The sequence below is a fragment of the Rhipicephalus sanguineus genome, chromosome 3 (genome assembly GCF_013339695.2).
Source record: "Rhipicephalus sanguineus isolate Rsan-2018 chromosome 3, BIME_Rsan_1.4, whole genome shotgun sequence".
In the NCBI taxonomy this organism is placed as follows: Eukaryota; Metazoa; Arthropoda; class Arachnida; order Ixodida; family Ixodidae; genus Rhipicephalus; species Rhipicephalus sanguineus.
The window spans coordinates 116,431,433-116,457,682 of record NC_051178.1 but is presented as its reverse complement, the minus strand read 5'-3'; the positions used below and the strand labels follow the sequence as shown (position 1 = coordinate 116,457,682).

Sequence of the window (26,250 nt, the reverse complement as noted above, 5' to 3'; positions counted from 1 at the left end):
CATGGCACCACAACAACAACCGAGTTTTGAGGAGAAAGACGAAGTTGCTGCGTTTACATCATAGGATAAAAATTGAGTTCAGTTGCCTCCCATGCTGCGCCCTCCGAGAAGGCGTGTGGAGCAATATATCACCTTCCAACAGTACTGTACTATGTACTACTGTGCTATGTTCTGTACTATATGCTGTGCTTCCAAGAGTACTGTACTACTATGTAGATGAAAATAATTATCACTCCCTTATCCGCAGCCAGAAGCCATATATAAAAAAAACCCATACGGGCTTCACAGAAAGCTTGTTAGTTGATAAAAAGTTTATCCCGGTTCGGTATTCGAACCGGGGGCCATCGCTTTTCTGAGGCGGTAGTGCTATCATCTGAGCCGATCAGGAGGGCAGCAAGTCCCAGCGCTATGGCGAGTTAATCAGTTGACGAGGTCGGTTCTGATTCACCGCTTAAGATGGTGGTACGTTCTTCAAAAATAAGCGTATGCTGTTGATGCGTTCTTCCGCAATGACTCGTACGATATGTAATACTCTTATAACATCCCCGTGTTTGTGCCGATTGTCGGCTCTGTTCCTAACGAAATTGTTCACGGAGGTAACAAATCGTTTTTAAACATCCTCGTTGCCAAATGTGCGTCACCGAGCTCACAAATCCCTTAATACATGCCTTTTTTTTTTCGGTGTTTCCTAAGTCATGCGCGGTATTAAATGACAACACGATGCGTCACAACATTCAAATCGTGACCCCAAATTTGAGCGTACACGAGAACGTAAACGACGTTACAGTAACGTTGGTTGGAAGGACTCTTTCGCGCCCGAGTCACAGAAGGTGGGGAGGGGGGGGGGGGGGAATAAAGAAAGAAAAAAAGAAAGAAAACCTCGTAAGCCTTACACTTCCCAACTCCTCCTCCACGTTCAAATGAGACGCAAACACCATTACGCAGCAATAAAATTTCCATATAACGCTGCGCTCGCCTTTATACCTCTGAAATGGGCATTTATATTCGAACGATTTCTAAACAGCGCAAATATTTCATTCATACACGTTCCTTACAATTCGCATTTCGTAAACGTTTTTGTACAAATAAAAAAAAATGCATAAGAACAATAATTGTTGCTATTTTATGTCCTAAAACCACGGTATGATTATGAGGGAAACGGTGTGAAGGGCTTCGGAAGTTTCTATGACTTGGAGTTCTTTAACGTGCACTTAAATCTAAGTACACGGGCCTCAAGTATTTCCGCCTTCATCGAAAACGCGGCCACTGAGGCCGAGATTTGATGCCACGACCTTCGGGGCAGCAGCCGAATGCCATCACCACTACACAACCGTGGCGGTTAAAGAAAAAAAAATCCATGTCAGTCTATATATACTGAGCACTATAATCATCTTTCTTTTCCTTTTTTTTCTTTTTTTTTTACGGGAGAGAGTAAGAGAGATTAGGTAGCGACGCCGTCCCTCTTGACGGACCGCCTACGACGTCGTTGCGATCGCGGCGTAATCGGGGACATTAACTTTTATATCCGCGGCCAAAGCAAGATGGACCAGGGAGGGACCCAGGCCAAAGCAAGATGGAAACCGCCTAGCCGCGGGGCGGCTGCGCTTGTTTCTTCTGACACTGAAGAAGCCCCAAGAAACGTGACCAACCTCGAGAGAGCGTCGCGATGAAGGCATCGTGTTTGTCTCCCTCGGCCGTCGTTCGCCGAAACGAAAAGCTCATCCAATTCTTTCATTCCCATGCACGAGCCATTTTTTCTTTCTTCGGCGTGCTGTGTGTCAGTTACCGATAACTAGGATTAGGCAGAGCTATACATATCTATGTACTGTATGGTGGCGAAGGGGCCGAAGGTGCAGCAGACAGAAATCAGTGGAAGACCCCCGGTAACAGCAAGAGAGGAAAGGTTTATTCGCCGTTTGAAATAAACCTTTCATATATATATATATATATATATATATATATATATATATAGAGAGAGAGAGAGAGAGAGAGAGAGAGAGAGAGAGAGAAAGCTCTTTAATGAAAAACCTAGAATTCCGCCGGCGTACCCAAAGGCGCCTACATGCTGCTCTAGGAAGACGCTGGCAGGCATAGGAGTGAAAGCACTGAGTGAAACTTGCACACTGTCTGCACTGTTGAAAACGAAATTCCGAGAAGAGGCAGAAGAGGGCAGAAAGTTTGTATACGGTCCCCAGCCCGGAGAAAAAGGTCCCTTTTACGGCCTCTCGGGCGAGCTCGGAACGCGCCCCCCTGGCTGTAACCTGACACCGCCGGGCAGCTGCGGGTGAAGAGAACGAGGGCACCGGACAGCGCTGTGACCACCGGGAGAGAAGGGAGGACGAAGACGACGCGGTGACGGGCCAGTCGCAAATCGCCCTCCGTGCCGAGAAGAAGCATTCAACCCATTGTGTATTCGCGTCGCGTTTTTTCTTGTTATAATTAAACAGTTATTTTGTTACCGAACGGACGCATCGGTCTTTCATTTCTTAACGAATGTGAACGACAAACTTTCTGGTGCCGAAACCCGGGACTCATCCTGCCGTGGACATTACAGTGTGCTCCAACGATTCCACGCCGGAACGTCTCTGTGATGATCGCCTGATGCCGTCCTTCCGGTGAGCTTACCAACGAACTGTTTATGCTGTGAACATGGAACGCGGGCGCAAAAAACGCATGGTCCTCCGGGCACAAGCCACACGTCTCATCAACGAATGTGAGCAGGGCAGGCAAGTTAGCCTCACACCGAACGAAGCAGGAGTGCTGCATGCCCGGTTGACATCCATACGGACAGAGCTCAACGCTGTCAACAACGAGATTGAGGCCTTGGTTTCTGAAGACGACCTGGAGGAAGAATTCACGCAAGTGATAGAATATAACGACCGTATCGTGCAATGCTTGGCACGGCTGGAGCAGCAAAGGAACGGCGGCTCAAAAGAAATCTCTCCAGCTCCAGCTGCCCAGACTCGATCAGCTCAACAGGTTAGCGGTGACGTAATCGAAACAACGACGTCACAAAAGCTGAACGTGAAATTGCCAAGGCTTGAGCTGATCAAGTTTAGTGGGCGACGGCATGAGTGGCAGCCCTTCTGGGAGTTGTTCGAACAGGTGGTGGACAACAACGATCAACTTTCCACACTGGATAAGTTCCACTACCTGAGGGCATCTCTCACAGGCGATGCAGCTGCGGTGCTTACCGGCCTACCCCCAACGTCCCGGTGCTACAACGACGCGAAGCAGCTTCTGAAAAAACGCTTCGGAAACGAAGAGCTTCTAATCCAGGAGCACATGAAGAAGCTCATCGACGTTACACCTGTGCGCGCTTCAGACGATGTGCGCGGACTTCGGCGTCTCTACGACACTGTGTCAGCGCATATCAGGGGACTCGAGACTCTCGGCCGGAAGCTCGACAGCTTCAGCTCCATGCTGCTGCCCATCGTACAACGAGCGATGCCGAAAGAGATCCTGTTGGACTTCAGCCGTAAGTGCGTAGTGGAGACAGGCGGCCCAACTGACGATCATCAGGCTACCACAGACGGTTCATCGCTAACCACGGAGGAAGGAGACAGAGGTACTGTAACACCTTCACGAGACTCTTGTCCTTTCTCCGAGTGGAAGTTGAAAGCCGTGAAAACCTGGCTGCCCTACAAAGCATGGACGTAAAGCAATCGCCGAAATACAGTCCCAAAGAAGGCCCCTCATTGCACGCAAGAAAAGAAAAGCATGCTCCATCTGCTGCAATGCTGCACCAAAATGCCACTCAGGAAAATTGCTTCTTTTGTGACGCTAGCAGCCACACAACACAGAACTGTGACGAAAAGAGAACGATAGCGGAAAAGAAGACACTTTTACAATCTAATGGGAGGTGCTTCAGGTGCACGAAGAGAGGCCATCCGGCTCGAGAATGCCGATCTAACATACGATGCGCGAAGTGCGATAAAAGGCACGCCAGCACGATGTGTGACCCGACGTATGCAAAAACGAACGCACGACAACCGAACGACCCCGTCGCAAACGCGCACATTACTCTGGAAGCTACCGTCACAGGCAGCGGAACCGCCACAAAGAAGTCAGTTTTGCTGCAAACGGCGAAAGCTTGGTGTTGCGGAGAGACCTCCAGAGCTCGGGTGCGAATATTGTTCGACGGCGGCAGCCAACGCTCGTATATCACATCGGCTACGTCAAAGAGATTGGGATGTAAACTCATCGGCAGCGAAAGGCTGACAGTCGGATTCTTCGGAGGTCATCAAAAAGAAAGGCTGTTCAACAGAGTGTCTGTCAAACTAAAAACGAGAGATCAACGGGAATTCGAGCTAGATGTTCTGGAGACTGACATTATTTGTGACCAAATTATCCCTTCACCACCGAAAATATGGACCGACCGCCTTGCTGCACTCGGTTACGAAGTTGCCGACTTCAACAACGACGGTGACCCTCACTCTATCGAGCTGCTCATCGGGTCGGATCACTTTTGGCAGCTCACAACTGGCCGCACCACTAGGCTTGAAGGAAAGCTGAGAGCTGTTGAAACGGTGGTCGGTTGGACTATTCAAGGGCCTGTGGAGGGGAGTAACGAATCGTCCCAGTGCACACAAACAGTGGCGCTTCGAACGTCTGTCATAGAAAGAAATGCGGCTGACGTACTTACCAAATTCTGGACACTGGAATCTATTGGAGTAAATGACATCGAGAAAACGAAAGAACCAAATCCTACCATGGAATTTTTCGAAGAAACCGTCAAGCGAGTGGATGGTCGTTACGAGGTGGCCCTTCCTTGGAAGCCCGTAACATCGCTGCACCACAATAAGGAGATCGCCATGAAGCGTCTACACCACTTGACAAGGCGCCTTCAAAACTATCCAGACTTGTGTCAAGATTACGACTCAGTGATCAGACACTACGATCAACTGGGGATAGCGGAACTCGTCGATGACAGCATCAGTGAAGCCGACACTCTCTATTATATGCCACACCAGGCGGTGATACGCGACTCCCACAAGCTTCGAGTGGTTTTCGATGCCTCTTCACACGGGAACTCAGCGAAGTCACTCAACGACAACTTGGAGAGTGGACCGAACTTGACAGCAGATTTAGTCGGTTTACTCCTGAACTTTCGCCGACACCGAGTGGCGCTGGTTGCTGACATCGAACAAGCGTTTTTGCAGGTTGGTGTGAGACCTGCGGACCGAGATGCGTTGCGTTTTTTGTGGTTTCAGGCAACACCTAAACCTGGCGAACCACTCCCACCGATTGCAACTTGGCGCATGACTCGGGTTCCTTTCGGAACGACGGCTAGCCCATTTCTGCTCTCCGCAACGCTCCAACACCACTTGAGGAAATGCGAAGAGCAATACCCTCAAACCGCAAGTCGGCTCAAGAACAGTCTTTACGTGGACGACTTGCTAACGGGAGCTGAAAGCGAAGAAGCAGCACTGAGGCTGTACAACGAGGCAACCGAAATATTTGAAGCCGCCCAAATGAAACTGCACAAATGGTCATCTAACAGCGAAACGCTACGCAAGCAATTCCAGAGAGACTCCCCTGGCGCCATACATCTCGGTTATTTGTCGGGAGTGCTGAAGGTTTTGGGACTGACGTGGGATCCATGTGCTGACCGCTTAACGTTCTCTCCGTGCACGGATCGCATTCAGGCTGTCGAACACCCCACAAAAAGGTCCATGCTGCAAACAACGGCGCGGATATATGACCCACTGGGGTGGCTGTCTCCCTTTATCGTACGCGCCAAAGTCCTCTTTCAACAGCTGTGGCGCAGAAATATCGACTGGGACGACACTCTACCTGACGACATTGCGTCAGCCTGGAGAGAGTGGCTGGACGGAATCCTTCATCTGCACGATGTTCAAGTACCCCGGTATTACGGGTCACAAACGAACGGAGGGATGACGACCTGCCTTCACATTTTTGCCGATGCAAGTCCAGTGGCATACGGAGCGGTCGCCTACCTCACTCTGAAGGGTGACAACGGGACAAGTTCGACCATACTGATGAGCAAATCAAGGGTTGCGCCAGTCAAGGAAATTACTCTGGCGAGATTGGAACTAATGGCATGCCTGCTTGCGGTTCGATTATGTCGCTATATTTTGGATACCCTCGAAGAGCAGCCCCCGAACATCTGCCTGTGGACGGATTCAACAATCGCGCTCTATTGGATCCTGGGAAATGCCGACCGCTGGCAGCAGTTCGTGCGCAACCGCGTCACTGAAATTCAGCATCTCACGGACGGGTTCGCATGGAGACATTGCCCCGGAAAAGAAAACCCAGCGGATCTTCTGACACGCGGAATACCAGCTGCGCAGCTGGCGACAAACGAGCTCTGGTGGAACGGAGCGCCATGGATTTGCCAGGAAGAGATGGATTGGCCCCGATTGATTCCAGAGGCGACATTTAACGAAGCTGAGCTAGAGCAACGAAAGGATACAAGTGCACTGCCGGCTACGACATCGCCACCTGCTGGTTCGGCCATAATCGACCTGAAACAATACGGTAAACTCTCAAGGCTGATCAGAGTGACAGCGTGGATTTTTCGGTTCATCGAAAGAACGAAACGCCAAAGCCGAGAATTGGGATCCCTCACATCGGACGAGCTGAATAAAGCGGAACAATATTGGATACTTCGTGAACAGAGAGAGGGATTTCCAAGAGAAGTTGCGTGTGTCACCAACGGAACGCGAATTCCACCTGACTCACCTTTGAGAAATATTTCACTGATGATTGACAGTGATGGAATTTTAAGAGTTGACGGAAGGCTGCAGCGTAGCCAACTCGACTACAACGAGAAGCATCCCGCTGTGTTACCTAAGAAGAGCAACCTGGCCGAGCTTCTCGTCTTGCAGTGTCACCGACAGGTGTTGCACGGAGGAATGCGGGACACACTGACGCAACTGAGGGAGCGCTTTTGGGTGATCGGGGCGAGGCAGCTGGTAAAGAGAGCCGTAAAGGCGTGCGTAACGTGCCAGCGTTTCCATTCAAGGCCAGCGAGCCAAGTGACCGCTCCTCTTCCAAGCGATTGCATCACCCAGGCCTATCCTTTCGAAGTGACCGGTGTCGACTTTGCTGGCCCTCTTCTCGTCAAGGGGGTAACGAAGACGAAGTCGTACATTGCTCTCTTCACATGTGGTGTCACCTGGGCAATACACCTCGAGTTGGTGAATGACATGTCGGCTGCTTCATTTTTGCTTGCCCTCCGCCGATTCATATCTCGACGAGGTCTACCTATAGCACTATTTATAGTGACAACGCGCTCACGTTCAAGAAGACGAGTAGGGATCTGGCCACGCTCTGGACAGTTATCAGAAACGAAGAGGTTAAGAACTTCGTCGCCAACTCTCGCATACAATGGAAGTTCATTGTGGAGCGCGCGCCGTGGTGGGGCGGATTTTATGAGCGCTTGGTTGGACTCACTAAACAGGCTCTGAGGAAAACGCTGGCAACGAGCAGTCTCGGATTTGAAGAGCTCAGCACAACGCTAAGTGAAGTGGAGGCCATGTTAAATTCGCGCCCCCTGACACATGTCTATACCGAACCCAACGAGCCAGAACCGCTTTGTCCAGCCCTATTTTTGACGGGAAGACGGCTGACGTCGCTGCCTAATCTACAACGCCAGGAGATCGCAAACCCTTTCCTCTTCCCACCTTCAAGAGATTTTGTCCAATCGAGGTAAACTTCTGAACCAGTTCTGGAAAAGATGGACAAATGAATACTTCAAAGAACTACGGAGCTATCAGCTAAAAGGAAAAAACGCCAAGGGAGCTGAGAGCTGGCGACTTGGTACTGCTGAGTGAATCGATGCTACCAAGGCAGATGTGGAAGATGGGAGCCGTTGAATCAACATTTCCTGGCCGCGACGGCAGGATTAGGTCGTGCCATGTACGAATGCCCGGAGGAACAGTGCTTCGACGACCCGTTCAACTACTGCACCCGGTTGAGCTGTATAGCTAAAGGCAAATGACGGCGTCATTTCGGGGGGGGAATGTGTTGAAAACGAAATTCCGAGAAGAGGCAGAAGAGGGCAGAAAGTTTGTATACGGTCCCCAGCCCGGAGAAAAAGGTCCCTTTTACGGCCTCTCGGGCGAGCTCGGAACGCGCCCCCCTGGCTGTAACCTGACACCGCCGGGCAGCTGCGGGTGAAGAGAACGAGGGCACCGGACAGCGCTGTGACCACCGGGAGAGAAGGGAGGACGAAGACGACGCGGTGACGGGCCAGTCGCAAATCGCCCTCCGTGCCGAGAAGAAGCATTCAACCCATTGTGTATTCGCGTCGCGTTTTTTCTTGTTATAATTAAACAGTTATTTTGTTACCGAACGGACGCATCGGTCTTTCATTTCTTAACGAATGTGAACGACATGCACAATGTCTGCAGAAAAAAAAGGGGGGAGAGAGAGAGAGAATTGACGAAATCGGAAGCTTTCGTTCTCGGACGCACCGTGGATTATTGCAGAAGTGTACTGCGCTGGGCTACATAGTTCGATTGAACGTTTACGAAACGCTCGCGAAAAATATGCGGAGAATGCGCAGGGTAGCAAACCAGGCGCAACGGAGCCAGCCTCCCTTTGTTTATTGTGCTTTGTCTCTCCCCGTCCGTCTCCCTTGTGAAAGTAAACTACGATGAATGCGGAGAGGCTGTCTTCTAATTGCATTTGTTCCTTGTTCACGATACCTTAAGCCACACTGAATCGACCAAGTTGACAGGCGACGACTGCCGCGAATGTTGTAACTACTTACGTGTGAATGCCCTCGTAGAAAAAAGAGATAGATGGAGAATGCAGGGAGCGGGAACCTGAAGTGCTTGCGTAAGACGCCAGGGGCTACGTCAACAAAAAAAAAGTACATGGAAATAGAAAAGACAAGATGGAGCTTTCAATAAATAATCGTATATAGTCGAAATAATGGCGTCGAATCAAGCGAGACTTTTGCACAATATTCAATTCGGCCCCGCCTTTTAAGCTTCAGGAAAGCCACTTGAGTGGGACCTGTCAAATGTTCATTTAGAATTTAATCCTCAGAAGTCGACAAAGAAAGAGAAAGAAAGAAAGAAAGAAAGAAAGAAAGAAAGAAAGAAAGAAAGAAAGAAAGAAAGAAGAAGAAAAGAAAGAAAGAAAGAAAGAAAGAAAGAAAGAAAGAAAGAAGAAAGAAAGAAAGAAAGAAAGGGTTACTATGCCTTTGCACGTAAAAGGTTCCCGTCCTATTGGCTTAAACTCTGGAAGCAAAGGATGTTTGGAAATGGCCCGTTCGCATGGAGGTGTCCTCCCGCGATTTCGCCATCTTTTGGCAACAGTTAGCCCGAGGCTGAGATTTCGCAATCTGGATATATAAGCCGGCGCCCCAATTCCTCGCATGAACGCCTCCGAGGGGACGACATCTTCTTTCCCTTTTCTATTCCTTTATTATGCCTTTACTTCGTCCATTCGAAGATGACCCTTTCTGAGAACCGTAAGTTTGTTTGATATAGCGCTCGCGACGGTTGACATTTCACCGAGGCTCTCGCGTAGGCTTCTGCGAAAAAGCGCTGAGCGAAATCGACTCGGATAAAATTTAAGCAGCTTCGAAATGCCCATTCCAAATGTCAATAAAAAAAACGTGGCTTAAAGCGGTTCGCAAGCGATTCGCATTGCGGTGATCCGAAATTCTATTCGTATATGCTACTGCAAAGGAAATATATTCTCGTGGTTTACATGCTGCATAACCTGACGCCGCCATACCAGGACGGCGTTAAAGATTTTTTTTTTTTTTTTTGGGGGGGGGGGGGCTTGAGACACTCCATAAGAAGTATCTCAGGTGATCAGGTGATCAGGCTGGTGAGACTTCGAATAAGCACCTCAAGATGACTATGCGACCGACGCGTAGGAACTCAAGTAGCTGTTAAAGAAATAATTCTTGCACTAGGACCGTTCGTACAGGCATTCTACACACAGCCTGTCAGTCGCTACGATTAAGATAGTGTTATAGGAGAAGGAGTCATGGTTCATCGCTAACAGCACATTGTGATTTCTGTCGCGTGATTCATGAACGCTTAGCTTTTACATATGTCTGCAGAAAGTGCTGCATGGGGATGTCCCACTAGATGTTCCAATGCGCAGAAATACAGTGACTGCGTTAATTCACTGGCGAACATATGCTTTGTATGTTCAGCGGAGAATGCCACTTAGGTTTCGCTGAAATAATAGAGAAATAAGGGAATTTCATTCACAGGAAAATTAAATCTTACGCTGTAGTACAGTATACGATAAACAAGGTACATTGGGCACGTGATTTACCTTTCGTCATTGCCTCTAAACTTATGTTACTTATAGCACATCAAGAATAAAGGACAAATCATTTTCAGTCGTGAGCCATTGGTCCACCGGCCTCGCTAGTGATATGTCCAACATCAGGGTTGCCTCAAGTATACTCTCAGAAATTGTAGGCTTAAGACGTTGTGAATGCAGGCTCGCTGCCCGTACTCATAAAGAAAGTTCTCACGCCAGAATTGTTCGTAAGAGAATACTTCAGCCAATTCTGATGCTAGGAATATCATTATTCGTTCAAGCGAGTTAGTTTTCCTAGTCCTTGAAGTCCTTCTATGGCGTCCTGGAAGTACCGCTGTTCAATCCACGACACCCGATACGTTCTGACACAAAAAAGAAAAAAAAAGAAAAAAAGAAAAACAGCATAGGGGAAGGCCAGCCCTGAAATCCTGAAATTTCTTGTGCAATACGCTTGAGCCACACGCTTAAGCCTCCATGATTGATGAGGGTCACAAAATGCGAAGTGAATTATACATATGCAAAAACAAGAGAATCAATTCATGCAGGCGCTACAATAAATTATGAAAGAGCTAAGCTGAGCCACACAGCTTCTTGCGGCATCATGAAGCACTCAGTTTTTTTTTTTCCACGCTCTGAGGCACGTGCGCATTAAATTGTATAAATGCTTTATCATAACATCTGAGTGTCTAGCAAAAATGTTCAGTTTTGAGTGAATCTCTGTTCTATCAGATTCCTGTGCCATTACTTCTTTTCTTTTTTTCTTTTTTTTTCGCTTATGCTCTTGCGTTCTAAGATTTTTCTATTATGTATACACAGCACTTGGCAACGACAGATGCTTTTTCTTTTTGAAGAACTCTAGAATAACTTTGTTCAGCCAATGCAGTTATACGCTCAGGCCTTATAAATGTGACCAATGCGCCGATAAGACTTGGTCGGAATGCGAATGGCAATGGAAGCTGCGGCTCTGCGCTTAAAATGAAGCAGGCCCTATATTAAACATAGCTGGGCTGGACAGCATAGTGAGTCATTATTGACACTGGCGTTTCAGGCATGTTCGATGCCATCGTGCCTACATCAAAAAAACGTTCCCTGTCATCCAAATTCTTATTCTAAGCTTCGAGACACGGCGTTGGGATTTGTCGTCCCTTCGACATACGTCTCTTACGAGGACAATATCGCGAACGCCGCTATGTGGCACTGTGTGTGCCTAGTGGTACTGTGCATGCCCAGTGGTATGCCTATAGTGGCACCGTGTATGCCTAACGCACAGTGTTGGAGAGGCATTGAGCATGCCTTATGTTGACGGTCATGCGGAGGACGCTCAAGGCATTGTGTCCCTGCGAAGCGCTTGTTTTGACGTGCACTGCAGTACGCCGATGACTGACGAACAAAGGAGCACCAGCACGCAATACGTACAGAAAGAAAGATTGCAGTGCTAAACGAATAAAGAAATGAATTCGTGAGTCACTGTTTTATGCGTCGTAAGCAAACGAAGGCGCACCGTACGCAATTTCTAATATCTGAACAATAAAACAATGGGACAGAGAGAATGAAAAGGAATGTAAAACGATAAGAAAGGTATTGAGATTAGCCGCACGAGCATCCGGCTTACTATAGTCGGCTACAATCAATGAGCTTTTTAAAAATACTGGAGTGGAAGCTCTCGCAATTTCTGAGCAGCAAAACGTGAATTGCATAAATTTGCCCATACTTTTGCGAAATAACGTAGCCTTTTCATGTGGTGCCTGATCAGAGATGAAGTATTAGCGTTCTGCCAGCGTAAATTCTAGGTTAGTTATGAAATGAGAGATCGCTGTTCTCAACGAAAGTGCTGTGTCCGGATGAATATTGGTAATGTGATCTACAATAAAATTTCCCGAGACTTTGAGGCTTCGTAGGGAAACCAGGAACACAAAGAGACAGCTTGAGCAGTGTCTGTCGCGAACAATTAGATGTCTTAAGCTTGTAAGGCGTGCGAGGGAATATCGAGTTTTCCTTAGCTGTAAGCTAACGTTTTGTCTAGCCCATGGTAATATGGCGGAAGTCCGGAGTCCGGCTTCACTTTGGAGGCATACTTTCCACTCCAGAACTTTTGTTCTAAACCTTGGTTGTAACCGGTTAATCCATTATACACAGGGGGTAAGAGCGAAGTATAGGAAGAAAATAAGAGGGAGGGAAAGAAATGGACCCTGATCCGCTATAGAATTTACCCCCTGAACAAAAATTCTAGCAATTCATACTGCTGGGCATATTATTAGCTAAGGCGGTCAACTACCGGTACAGAACACGTACCAACGAAAACCGTTGTTGGTTTCATCCTGTGTGGATATAATTAAAAAGATACGCCGGTCATTCGGTTTATGAGGGAAGCTCGCGTCTGTCTTTTTATTTTTTTATCGCAGCTTTTCACATCCTACATTTTAAATATACGCCGACTCAGACATCCGGGACAAACGCGTTCCTTAGAAGAACGACCGAGTCAGCGACTGAACGATCTGCGTGCGAGCTGATATTCAAATTTCGAAAGCTGATCGATTCAACACACATGGACTGTCACACTCGTGTGTTTCTCTTGTGTGGATGCGCGCGCGGTTTTATTTATATTAATTTTCCCATTTAAGTTATTTTCCAAGTACCGCCAGTTGTATTTCTCGACGGGCTTCGAAGGAACGGTTCTCAAGCTGCCCCATCACACCAAAAACCTCGAAGACAGAAATCACCGATACAAGCAAACGTGAAAAAAACGTTCATTCCGCAACGTCGACTTCGGCGCAGCTGCCGTCTTTGTAAATAAACGGGCTTTCAGATCCCCAAGTGGAAAGTCGTGAACGTGGACTTTGCAGGGTTTTTTTTTTCTTCTCCCTCCTATAGGAGGGCTTATAGTTAAGGCTTTGCAAAGCCCTTGTGCGTCCAGACTCGAATACCTAGTGAACGGCACGGAAGAGCAAGTCACAAGCTCCCACAAAAGATTAAACAAACAACACTAAGCTAGCATCGCGTTAGCAATAAAAAAAAAAAAACCGAAGAATTTCGAGTCGCGAATGAGGCAGACTTATCTCTGTTTTGCTCGCTCGGAACCGAAAAAGCGTTCATTTCTGACGCAGGAAAAGTGGCATATATATATTACTTACGAGCAGTATACTTAAACGTGTACGAACGCGGTTCAGAGCACGCTGTAAAGAATGAGATTACCGATCACGGTGTAGCTTGCTTGACTACTGGCGAGCGAACTACTTATAGCCGTCATTAAGAAGTTGAAGTAGGGTAGAAAGCCGGTCAAACAACACAGCTTGCTGATGTTGCGAGAAACAAGGGCAACGCCAGAAGGGATGCTAAGAGCTACTAAGCTACGAAAGAATCACGCACCGAGATTACAAATTTTCCTCACGTAAGTTGTTTCTGCCATTGATCAGCCAGTTTGCTAATGATGTGTGGAGCATCATGTCGTGTTGACCAACATTTTTCTCTTACTAACAATATGACCGTAAGCCTTTTTTGAGAATACGGACCCTTGGTGATAGTTCGCATATGGAAGATGGGTTACTTGAGAAATTGCTGCAGTTTGTTCGCAAAGAAAGGGCCGCGTGCGTAATTTCATTATAAATAGGTTTGCCACAGGGTAACAAGCTTCACGAACGAATACGGTCGAGGATTACTAAAGATCAAAATGAAGGCGCATAGTTTCGATGGCTTCAAAAAGAACAGAAAACGGGCATTGAGAAACGAGATAGCACTGTCGAAAGTAACAAAAATGCTTGGCTTACAGTATCGCCCTGTCGCCAAGAGCTTTCGTGAAAGCAAACAATAACGCCTACTCTTTATACGCGCACCTTTGTCGAGGCAACGCATAGCGCGCTCATCGCCAGCTCCTCGGCGCCCTAGCTGCGTGTTCGCGACACACTGTAGTGCGTGCATTCGCGCCGCCGACGCCGGCGACCAACAAACACACAGGTGCGTTGTCTCACCCCAGTCGAAGACGACGTCGGACGAAGAGGCGGCCTTCCTGCTCTCCGCCGCCGACAGCGGCGTGTTCACTTTGCGCGGAGCGTAGAGCTGACTCAGGTATCCGTACAGACATCCGCTGCAATGCTGCAGGCAGCCCTTCAGGCAGGCTGCCATCGCGTACACACACCACGCACTGGGGTCGGGGTCTCGCAAAATCAAAAGTTTTCGAACGACAACACACTCGCGCACACACGAACACTTCAACTCGCACTTGGGGAAAAAAAAAGTGAGCTTAAATTAAAGGAATGTAATATCGGAGTCGATCTACTGCTCTAACACCGCGAGCACGGTGAATTGGGGGAGGTTTTGATCGCGCGGGCTCGCGCTCCTAAAACTACGGGCGGCCGCACTGGCACGCGAGCTGCCGCGCCGTGCACCGGCAACACTTCGTCGCCGGCCGCAGCGAAATCGAAAGCGGAGCCCCAAGCGTCGAAGCGAGCTCCCTCGCAGCGCCTTCCCCCTTTCTCTCTTTTATTTCTCTCTTTCTCAATTGTCGTGGGCGCCGAGAGCAAGCGTAAGTGAAAGAGAGAGTACTTACGGCGTTAGAAAGAGAGAGCAAGAGCTCGTGACGTCACGCAACGTCACGAAGGTGTGAGCGCACCAGGTTGTGGGAGAGAACGCGCGCTCTCCATTTCGCGAGACGTCACCATCGCAGGAGGCAAGCGCTTCCCAAGCGTCGCCGTGGCAACGCGCCGAGGACGCCGCGGCGGCCAGACCTGCCTTTGATTAAAACGCGCGGGAACCAGGGGCGACGACTTCCGCCCACTGACCGGCCGACGTCTCGGTGTTGACACTCGACCCAGCGCTGAGAAAGAGCCCCGAGGCAAGGAGATATGCTGATGGCAGCGTAGACGTAGGCGGCATATAAGGAGGGGGCCGGAAAAGGGGGGAGGGGGAAACCGGGAGGTTGGCAGCTAGGCAGTATATAGTATATAGTGGTTCAGGGGAGGCAGATACGTAGGACCCCAGTGACTGAAGAAAGCTGCATCTTCCTTCCTTCTCGAGTTGCCAGATCGCGTAGGTTTTGGTAGACGTCACGCAGTGGATTGCGGAACTTCGTATCGGTGTTGGGGATGTAGGAGACTGCGGACTCAGAGATGGTTATTGAAGGGTCTTTAATAAACTACGCGACCAGAAAACAAAGGGCCCCAGGCCCGATTGAGTATACAAGCGGTTTTCCGAGCAGCTTGTCTCCTTGGCTGCCGGAGGTGGACTCCCCGTCGCCTCGTCGACGCTCTCTCCCTTCCACGACGATCACGTGACCGTGACCCGGCCGCGGCTTCCAGGCGCCAGCTCCTGGGGTCGAAGGTCGAACACATCGACGCTTGGTTCCAAAGCAAGGGGCGCGATGACAGGCAAACACCTCTCGCCCCCCCCCCCCCCCCCCCCGTAACCGTTCCAGGGAAGAGCCGTGGTCTGTTCACTGTCAGTTTAACGACCGACGCGGCGGTCTCAGGCTCGCGGGGTGCGCGGAAACGGCGTGAAGGCATCTCGGGCGGCAACACCGATATATCTTGAACGGAGAGTCCGCGAAGCTGCTGTCACGCAACAAACTCCTCCCCCCGATGAAGTCCTTCGTCGAGGCTGCTTCCGCCGATGCAGGGTCGAAAGAAGGAAACACGAGTGTATGTTGTAGAAACACTGCTCTTCACACACGCACGAGCACCAACACACACATTCGCAAACGCTCGGGACCGGCAGCGCACAAACGACCTGGCTGCCAGACAGTTTACTGAGACCTCTTGGTCGTTTTTTTTTTTCTTATTTTTCTTTGGTGTATTCGGCTCTCGACTAAGAAGACATACCATAGTGCAAGGTTACACAAAAAACAGGTGGCCGCTCCACAGAATTGCCCTCAAGCCACTTAGAACCCTCGACTCAAACCATCTGCGTTTTTGTTCGCACTTCCCTTTCTGTATTTAACTTCGAAGTTGAACTCTTGCAGAATAAGGCTCCATCTCAGTAGCCGGCCGCTTTTTCCCGACATTTCTTTAAGCCATGACAGGGGGCAATGATCAGTCTCTACCACAAATTTGGTCCCCTCGAGATAACAGCGCAGTTTTTGAATCGCCCAAACAATACACAGGCACTCTTTTTCCGACGTGCTGTAAGCCTCTTCCCGCGGGGTCAATTTCCGACTGAGGTACAGCACGGGGTGTTCCTCACCCTGCTCGTTTATCTGAGAAAGAACGACACCAAGACCACGATTACTAGCGTCGCACTGGAGAATGAATTGGCGACTAAAATCAGGTGAAGCCAAGACTGGTCCTAGAGATAGAGCGTTCTTCAATTTCAAGAATGCTTCCTCTTTTGCATTAGTCCAAGTGACCTTTTCCGGCTCCATCTTCCTCAAACTATCCGTTAGAGGACTCGCGAGTTGGGAGTAGCTCGGTATATAATGTTGATAATATCCGGCCATTCCCAGAAATGATCGAACATCTTTCTTCGTCACGGGCTTCGGAAAGTTTAGTATTGCTGCTACCTTCGCTTTCATCGGCTCGCGCTTTCCGCGTCCTATCTCGTGACCCAGGTAAGTGACACTGGTTCGCCCCAACTGGCACTTCTCTGCCTTTATTGTCAAGCCTGCTGCTCTGAATCTATCAAGTACTTCCCTCACGTGTTCCAAGTGGGAACTCCAGTCATTCGAAAACACAGCTACATCGTCCAGGTAGGGCAATGCGAATTCACTAAGTCCCTCCAGTACCCGGTCCATCAATCTTGAGAAACAAAATGGTGCGTTCTTGAGGCCAAAACTCATTGTCACAGGTTGAAAAGTACCGAAAGGCGTTATAAAAGCTGCATAGCGACTGGCTCTTTCGGTTAAAGGTACTTGCCAGTAGCCTCTCACTAAATCAAAAGTAGATATAAACCTTGCCTTGCTAACCAGCTCCACTCTTTCTTCAATGTTCGGCAAAGGGTAAACCTCGTCCTTAGTGATCGCATTTAACTTTCTGTAATCCACACAAGGTCGTGGATCCTTTCCCGGTACTTCTACCAACATCAACGGAGAGCAGTAATCGCTGCTCCCTGGCTTGATCACTCCTAGTTCAAGCATGCGGCTGATCTCACTTTTCATAATCTCTTGATTCCTTGGTGACATGCGATAGGCTTTAGATGTAAATGGAACTTCTGATGTTAGTTCAATGTCGTGTGTCACCAAGTGTGTCCGTCCCAGCTTCTCCGTGAAGCATTCGAGGGACTCCTCTATGACTCTCCTTAAATCCTCAATCTGCTCATTGTTCAGCTCACTCTTATCCACAGAGTGCGCGATGATTTGTTCTACAGTCGGAGCCATTTCGCTGAGAAAGGAAGGCACCTCCGTAGTAACGTCCTGAGAGTGATTCAAGGCAATGCTCACCATCTCCCTCCTTTCAAAGTATGGCTTTAACAAGTTCACATGATAAACTCGCTCTTCCTGTCTCCGTCCGGGTAACCTTACCAAGTAATTTACCTCAGAGACGCATTCTATTATCTCAGCCGGTCCGTCCCAGAGGACCTCGAGCTTGTTCTGCCTACTCGGGCGCAATATCATCACCTTGTCGCCAACTTTGAATGTCCTCTTTCTCGCATTCTTATCGTAGTAGCGCTTCGCCGTTTCTGCGCTTCCTCCAAGTTGGCCTTTACAATTTGTCGAGTCTCATTTAATCTTCCCATTAGTTCAACTACATATTCTACCACACTCTTACCAACCCGGTTGTCTTCCCAAAGTTCCCGAACTAGCTGCAATGGGCCCCTAAGGTTTCTTCCATACACGAGTTCTGCAGGAGCAAACCCAGTCCCTTCGTGCGGCACAGTGCGCAAAGCGAAAAGCGCGCCTGGAAGACAACAGTCCCAGTCTACTTTTCGCTCATGGCACAACGCTCTCAGCACTTTCTTAAGCACAGCGTGCCATCTTTCGACACTGTTGCTTTGTGGGTGATACACGGAGCTGTGTAAAATTTTGATTCCGCATTTCTCAAGAAATGTGGTCGTAAGTGCACTCGTGAAAGTCGTCCCTTGGTCTGATTGTATCTCCGCTGGGAAACCAAGGCGAGAAAACACTGTCAATAGGGCATCTACTACCTGCACTGAAGTAGCCTCTCTTAGCGGTATGGCTTCAGGGAATTTTGTTGCTGGACACAACATAGTCAATATGTACTTGTAACCAGCCTTGGTCTTAGGTAGGGGTCCAACAATATCAATAACAACCCTTGAGAACGGTTCTGAAATTATAGGCACCTTCACCATTGGAGCCTTCCTTTTGTCGTTGGATTTACCCACCTTCTGACACGTCTGACATGTTCGTACGAACTCCTGTGCATCTCTAAAACAACCTGGCCAGTAGAATTCCTGGAGTAGCCTCTTTTTAGTTTTGTTCACTCCGAGGTGCCCTGCCCACGGGTGATCGTGGCAAAGACTCAGCAGATCCTTCCGATAATCGGCTGGAATTACTATCTGATCAAAGCTTCTGCCTCGTTTGTCTTTGTAATGTCGATAAAGGATACCATCCCTTTCCCTGAACTTAATGTTACTCGATGAGACGCCTTCGCCTAGGCTACTGCACACGACCTTAAGCGTAGGGTCGTTTTTCTGTGCCACCCTTAGTGTATCCCGACCAACATTCAGTAGTTTATGTAGAGAAGGCGCAGTTGGTCTTACCAAGGAGCCTCCGTCCTCGGTTTCGGTGAGTCTTTTACGCCCAGCGCCTTTCTGCGGGCGCTCCGCTTCTGCATCAATTTGATCTTTTCCGGCACTCACAGGTACCTTGACGTCCGTCTGCTCCGCTACGTTTCCCCCAATTACTGGTTCTTCCAGCTCAGGTTCCTCATTCCCGTCTGAATAACGCAACTGCACGGAAAGCTGTCTGGCTTTCGATCGCGTCAGCGCAAGCACCTGTGCATCCACATCAGCAAACTTTTTTCCTTGCTCATTCAAAAGCGACTCGGATTTATTTGAAAAAAGGTATGGATACCCCTCGGGCAACGCTTTTGATACCGCTGCCACAGTTTCTAAAGTACCGAATGGCCCTCCAATGTGAACTTTTGCCATTGGCAGGCACACGGAGTCCTCACTGACTGCTTGACGTATCCAAGCGCATTCAGAAACATAGTCCTTACTTGATACGTACTTTGGGTGGACCACGTCCATGGTGGCCGCTGAGTCCCTAAGTACTCTACACTTCTGGCCATTTACAACTAGATCTTTGGTGTACGGTTTTAGTAGCTCGTTGTTACTGGGATCACTGCTTATTATGGTCGCGAATACACGCTTTTCTTTTCGGCAATTCCTGGCAAAATGACCCGCTTCTTTGCAAATGTAACAAATGGTTGGCCGTCTCTTTTCCAATTCCTCTGACTGACTCTCTGGCCCCTTTCCTCGGACTTCCTGTTCTTTGTTCACGCTAGCAGTGGGTTGCGATGAATTTAGCTGCCCTTTGCCCTCTCTTTCCCGCATATCTCGCGGTCCTTTATAGTAAGGCTGCTGCCCAGGGTGAGCCTTTCGATAGCCCTGACTGCTTAGGTTAGTCTCTTTGAAGCCACGACTCGCCACATACTCATCCGCAAGTTGCCCTGCCTTCTTCACACAGACGCCGACTTGTCTGTCTCTCACCCAAAGGCGTATGTTGTCCGGCAAGCACTCATAGAACTGCTCGAGACAGATTAAATTCTGAAGCTTGCCGAAGTCGCCCTCTGCACTAGAGCCCTTTATCCATTCGACCAAGTTATCAGTAAGGCTGCAAGCAAATTCAACAAAGCTTTCATTCGCTTTTTTCCTGCCTGTTCTAAACCTTCTCCTAAACTCTTCGGTCGAGAGCTTATACTTGGAGAGCAGGCTTGACTTCACCAAATCATAGTCGCTTGCTTCACCAGCGCTAAGACGAGCAACAACTTGTGACGCCTCCCCCGGAAGCAACGCAAGCAACCTTTGTGGCCAAGTGTCGCGGGTGAATGAATGTCTCTCGCACATGCGTTCGAAATTCACAAGGTAAAGACCGATGTCATTCCCCACACTGAACGGCTGAAGCAAACTAGTCATCTTTACATGGTCGGACGAAGCGGCTGCCACCCTCGCTCTCGACGCCAATCTCGCTTGCTCGAGCCTTATCCTTTCGAGTTCAAGCTCAATTTTCCTCTGTTCTCTCTCAAGCTCTAACTCAGCTTGCCTTTGTTCCCTCTGTTCTTTTCTTTCTCTAGCTTCTGCCCGTTCTTTCTCAATGCGGCATATCTTTTCCCATGCCTCTGCGATTTCGTCCTCTTCGAAATCAACTTCCTGAATTGCGCAGCGGATCTCGGGTTTCCTCATTTTCTGACTGACTTCCACACCGAGCTCTTCCGCCAGAAGCAGCAATTCGTCTTTTGTTAGCTTCCTTATATCCATGGTAAGCAAGAGCCGACTACACCAACTTTCGAAATAACCACACACCCTGTGGTGGCAAACGAAAATTAATATGCCTGATTGAACCCGGTTCTAATCGTCTGGCAAACAGTAGTCGCTCAAGCACTCACCGATACCACGAGCGTGCGATGGCCTTGTCTCCCGGAGACGTTGCCTCATCTGCCGATCCCAGATCGACGACTTGCTCGTTGTGGAGCCTTCACCGCTTGCCTCGTCTGCTTAGTGGAACCCGATGATCCCGGATCGTCGAAGTTCCTTCCCTTCAGCAGGTGTCCGCCAGCCTTCTTCTCATCCCGCCGCTGCCAACCAGTTTGTTGGGGATGTAGGAGACTGCGGACTCAGAGATGGTTATTGAAGGGTCTTTAATAAACTACGCGACCAGAAAACAAAGGGCCCCAGGCCCGATTGAGTATACAAGCGGTTTTCCGAGCAGCTTGTCTCCTTGGCTGCCGGAGGTGGACTCCCCGTCGCCTCGTCGACGCTCTCTCCCTTCCACGACGATCACGTGACCGTGACCCGGCCGCGGCTTCCAGGCGCCAGCTCCTGGGGTCGAAGGTCGAACACATCGACGCTTGGTTCCAAAGCAAGGGGCGCGATGACAGGCAAACACCTCTCGCCCCCCCCCGTAACCGTTCCAGGGAAGAGCCGTGGTCTGTTCACTGTCAGTTTAACGACCGACGCGGCGGTCTCAGGCTCGCGGGGTGCGCGGAAACGGCGTGAAGGCATCTCGGGCGGCAACACCGATATATCTTGAACGGAGAGTCCGCGAAGCTGCTGTCACGCAACATCGGACGGTTGTGTCAACAACTCGACTATTCAAACAAGGGGCACGATACATAGTGCGGTCAGTTCATTGTTTTTCTTTCTTCTCCGAACGGATGATATGGAGAGAAAGGAAGACTCAGCCTGGAAGGACGAAGGAAAAAAATACTTGAAGGAGAATTAATGAGCTACATCTGCTGGCTTGCGATTGTTGAAGTAATAAACAACTCAGTGAGAATGGAAGTGGGAGAACAAAGCCGCCTCTCCCTCTTTCCTTTGCTTTTTAACATTGTACTTACGTTTAGCTCTTCATCTATTGGAGAGAACCAAGCGTCCCAAACAACCTGAATAAGTTCTACAAGACAAACACACTGCATGTTTACCTGGCTGGGGTTGTTATTACCAACACATTCATTAAACTTTTACGCTTGTAAATGGCTCTCTATTCTGGCAATCTTCTTCTGACTTGCCCTGTCTCTTTCTCGCTGTACTTCGTTTGTTCTTGTAGTTCTTCTAAAGGATAGACTGTTGGGCTAGTTGGTAGTACACAATTCACGCAATAGCCCACAGACCCACATAGACGGCGTGTTCCCTCTTGCTCTTTCGCCGTCCATGTGGTTGTTCGCACTACTGCGTGGATTTTGCCTCATCTATCCTATAACTCTATGAAAAACCTGCTCGATGAAGGAAGTCGAAACATACATGGAAAAACGGATAGATGTCTTACAGTGATAAATACAAAGGCGCGAAAGGAACAAATTTGTTTCTCGAGTTATGTTCTTAGTCGAGTGTTCGAAGCCAATGTCGCGTGGCCAGAAAAAATTCGTATCACTCTTTGGCCATAACTGTTCCTCGCGCCATGAAACACCGTAAAGAACATTATAAGGCGAAATCCCTCTGATGATTGAAGCCGTTTGCTGATAACGGAAGAAAATGTCGTTCTAGACTTATACGGAAGGATACGTTATTAAGTCGAAAGCCTTAAACGTCTTATGACACGACACTGACAACACAAACTGTACCAAAAATTGTGTCACATGACGGCATCAATGAACTGGGCAAGGAAGTCTATGCAGGATAGTTAGTACTTCCTCGCTAGGTTTAGTTGGAGCGCCAAGAATCAAAGTTAGGAAACCTATTCGACAGAAAGGGGCACACGCCTCTTTCGTGTCGTCTAAGTCTCCTTTGTTACTCGACGCCGCAGCCAAAGCTGGGATCAATGACGCAATGTCGGGACGTCATCATGACGTCATCACATGAACGTCGCATGGTCAAAGGCGGGAGGATCCCGGACGTTGTGGTGCTCCACGTGAGGCGGGAGATATGACCAGTGCAATCGACTGAAAGCGTCAAGTAACTTAATAAGTGTCCGTAAGGGCATAGACTTTTGCCTGCCCTCTCCTCAGCGTTACCTAAAGGGTCTGCAATTTTAATTCATATGCGGATTGCGAACAAAAGTTCCGCAGAGGCATCGAAACATCACTGCTCTTTTACTGCACGATCAGTGAGCTGCTTCATAACCTAGAAACTATTTTACATTAACATACAGTATTTCTCCGTACTTTACATGACACGTACCATTTTCGAAACGAATACGATTCTTTAGGGCCATCGCCTTTATCCCTGGGCCATATCGCCGTGCCTCCGCGTTGCGCCGCGCTTTACGAGCTTCAAATTACCGCGATCCTCGGCATTTTCTGCGACATTGCTGTCATCACTCCTTCGTTGACATTCACCGAAGAAGCATCTGCGTACTGCGTGACACAACTAATTTATGTTTGTTCAAGAAGTATTGTAATCCAACCCTTTTGCCTTAATGACCTCGAGCGAAGTCTAATGCGAAATAAAGCGGAGCTGAAAGATATCATTTCAGACAAAGCATACGTCTTGCTTCTATTAAAGAAAAAAAAAATGTTGCAGGAAGCACGACTCATTAAAAAACGCCAGGCCTGCGCGGAAAGCGCAGCACAGTCACAGCGAAAGCTGGAAGAGCGGCATTTCTAGAGCCCGTTCTAAACTCTCTTGGAGTTACTAATACAAGTACACTAGCAAGGTACCCACTACGCCATAAATCACAATTTTTGTGAAGTTGGGAAGCACCTACTAAGCCATTATTTGTCATTCTGCGGAGAAGCGAGGTACCAGCTACACGTCTGTAAGGCGTTATGTGCACTTTGTTGACGCTACGAATGATGACGATGAAGAATTATGGCTCAGCCCTTTGTAGCGGGTTGGAAGCTTTAAACGGTCCACCAGTTATGTAACTTGCATTGGGTGACGCCCGGTCACTATTTCTCTCTCCCGCCATGCTGTATAACATACGTTGACGTGGGAGAGAGACGGGGGGGGGGGGGGGGGGGACAAAGAACTTTATTGAGACCCCGAGGAAATTAATCATGCGCTTATGGGCTTTCTTGGCAACCAATACAAGTGCACTTGCGAGGAACCCACTGCGCTATAAATCATTGTAATCTTACTGAGACCCCGAGGAAGTGGATCATGCGCTTATGGGCTTCCTTGGCAACCAATACAAGTGCACTTGCGAGGAACCCACTACGCTATAAATAATTGTAATGTTTTAGAAGTAGGGTAGCAGGCACTGTGCCATTTTTCGTCATTCTACAGAGAGCGTTGGTACCTGCTAAACGCATGTAAGGGATTATGCGCACTTTGTTGATTCTGCGCCTGATGACGATGAAGAATTATGGCAGAGCCCTTTGTAATGGGTTGGAAGCATTCAACAACCTACTCGTTGCGCAATTCGCAATTGTTTGACGCCTGGTTACAGAATTCGCGTTGTGCGACGCTTGGTGTTTATTTTACTCTTCTACCACGCTATATTGCACATGTTAATGTGGTTCCTTCCCGACATGAAGCCTGTATAGGACCTTTTTGCAAAGCAGTTTCAAGCACCGGCATGGCTCAGAGGTTGAATACTGGGCTCCCACGCAGAGGGCCCAGGTTCGAACCTCGTTCCATCCTCGAATTTTTTTCTTTATTTCGAGCGATAGTGGTTACGGACACCGGCGGCGGCGGCGGCGGACAACTACGGCGCCAAAAACGGCCGGTGAAATGATCTCATAACAGCTTTCGCTGTAATAACGGGACGGATCGAATGTGCCTTGATTTTTATGAACCCAAAAGCAATTTAAACTTCAGCTTTACACACTGCACTAAAACTTTAGTTAGCAGCAAAATTTTGTACACTAAAAATTCCTTAATTATACAGCCATTATACAGGGGGTATACAATTAGGTTTTCTGGTGTTGCGGCAAATCATTAAATATTTATCATTACCGGTTTCAAGACATGTATTACGTTTGCCAGTATCAACAGCTACCTGTTGTTCGTAACCTTTGGTCTGTCTGTAGTATGCTGATTTGTAACTTCGTTTCCTCCCCCTGTGTAGGGTAGCAAACCGGGTATAACCTGGTTAACCTCCCTGCCCTTCCTTCGCTTTCATCTCTCTCTCTCTCTCTAACTTCGTTTGAATTATGAGTGCAGAAATGACTTTCTCTCTCTCTCTCTGTTGCTTTCTTTATTGCAAATATGAGCGCTTGCACAGTTTGAGCTGCGCTGCTGTATGGTCCTTGTTGGTTATTTATACGTTAACAACAGCGCCAAATACGTAGACATCACACTGAGAAAGACACAGAGGAAGCGCTGATTTTCAACTCAAAGTCAGCGCTTTGTCTCTTGTCCTTCGCGTCTCCCCCTTCCCTATTTATCGCACTGTTATTCAGATTTAACATGCATCACCAGCTCGCACAAAGAACTATTCCCCATTGTTGCCAAGCCTCGAATATTTTCAAGCTAGGTCTCGTTAATTTTCATCCCAAGGTTCTCTCGCGTGTATTTCGCTTTGTGAACTACAAGCCTCAGATCTCACGCAGCTTTAGGGTGTCACGCTGTTCATCAACCTACTTAGTTATTTCATCACAATCTAAATAAAACAATAACCTCATATACGACTAAGACGTTCTCGTTTACCTCCTTGCACGCGCGCTCCCCACCTTGGAAAAACAAACAAACAAAGCTAACAAAAGGTGAAGGCATGGTGGTCCACGCCGGGTGTCCCCGAGGTTATTAACACGGACGAGCCAAATTCTTTTCCTCGGCTTGGGCGTCACGACCGTTTGACACCGATGGCTGACCCCCACCACGCAAGTCGCTATGCGGCGTTAGGCTCTTGCTCGCGAATTGCGCGCGAGACGTTTAAAGGTGGCGAAAGGCGAAGCGGCGAAAGTGGCATTCGCACTTGCGCCTTGACGACGACGCTTTGCGACTGCGAAGACACAAAAGGCCATGAGTCGCTTATAGCTCTTCTTTCCCAGGGGTTGGGGGGGAGGGGGGGGAGGTATGCGAGGTCTTAAACCAGAGCGCGTGGTATCTTTATATTTTCTGGTGCTGTCACATCTTTTTTATCCCCCCCCCCCTTCTTTCGCCTCGACAGCATCTCTTCTGCACAGCCTTAGGGGCATCTCTCTCAGCTAGAGATTCTTTCTTTTCTTTTTAACCTTCGTCGTCACTTTTGTGGAAACACACGGCAGAGCTCGGACGATGCCCGGCCGCGGTGTGTAGGGGCGCATATCCGTTTATGACAATAGCCGAACATATTAAGACGGCCGATCATAAACGACCAACAATTCCCCGCGCCAATGACCGCGCCCGACGTGTAGCAGTAAACTTCTCGCCCGAACGCGTGCCCAGTTCAATCTGTATACTTTTCGAGGGAGCTTTTCGGGTATTTTATATATCACGCTCGAGTGTCCACACGAGCTCGATAATTTCCGGGTTGTCGACCCCGCAAGAGGTCGTCCTTTCGCAGCTATACAGCTCCATTCA

General features: G+C 48.7%; 1 protein-coding gene across 5 annotated transcripts in view; it reads right to left on the bottom strand.

The window, feature by feature from the left end:
* Window positions 1-26,250, bottom strand: part of LOC119386996 (rap guanine nucleotide exchange factor 4) — a 387,003-nt gene that overhangs the window by 126,406 nt on the left and 234,347 nt on the right. The window contains exon 1 of one of the 5 annotated variants that reach the window (XM_037654299.2): window positions 14,229-14,652. The exons of the other annotated variants lie outside the window; for them this stretch is intronic. Within the exon in view, the coding sequence (XP_037510227.1) occupies window positions 14,229-14,382 (154 nt within the window). The 5' untranslated portion in view covers window positions 14,383-14,652. Of the gene's footprint in view, window positions 1-14,228; window positions 14,653-26,250 lie in introns of those variants that run through there. 5 annotated transcript variants of the gene reach the window in all.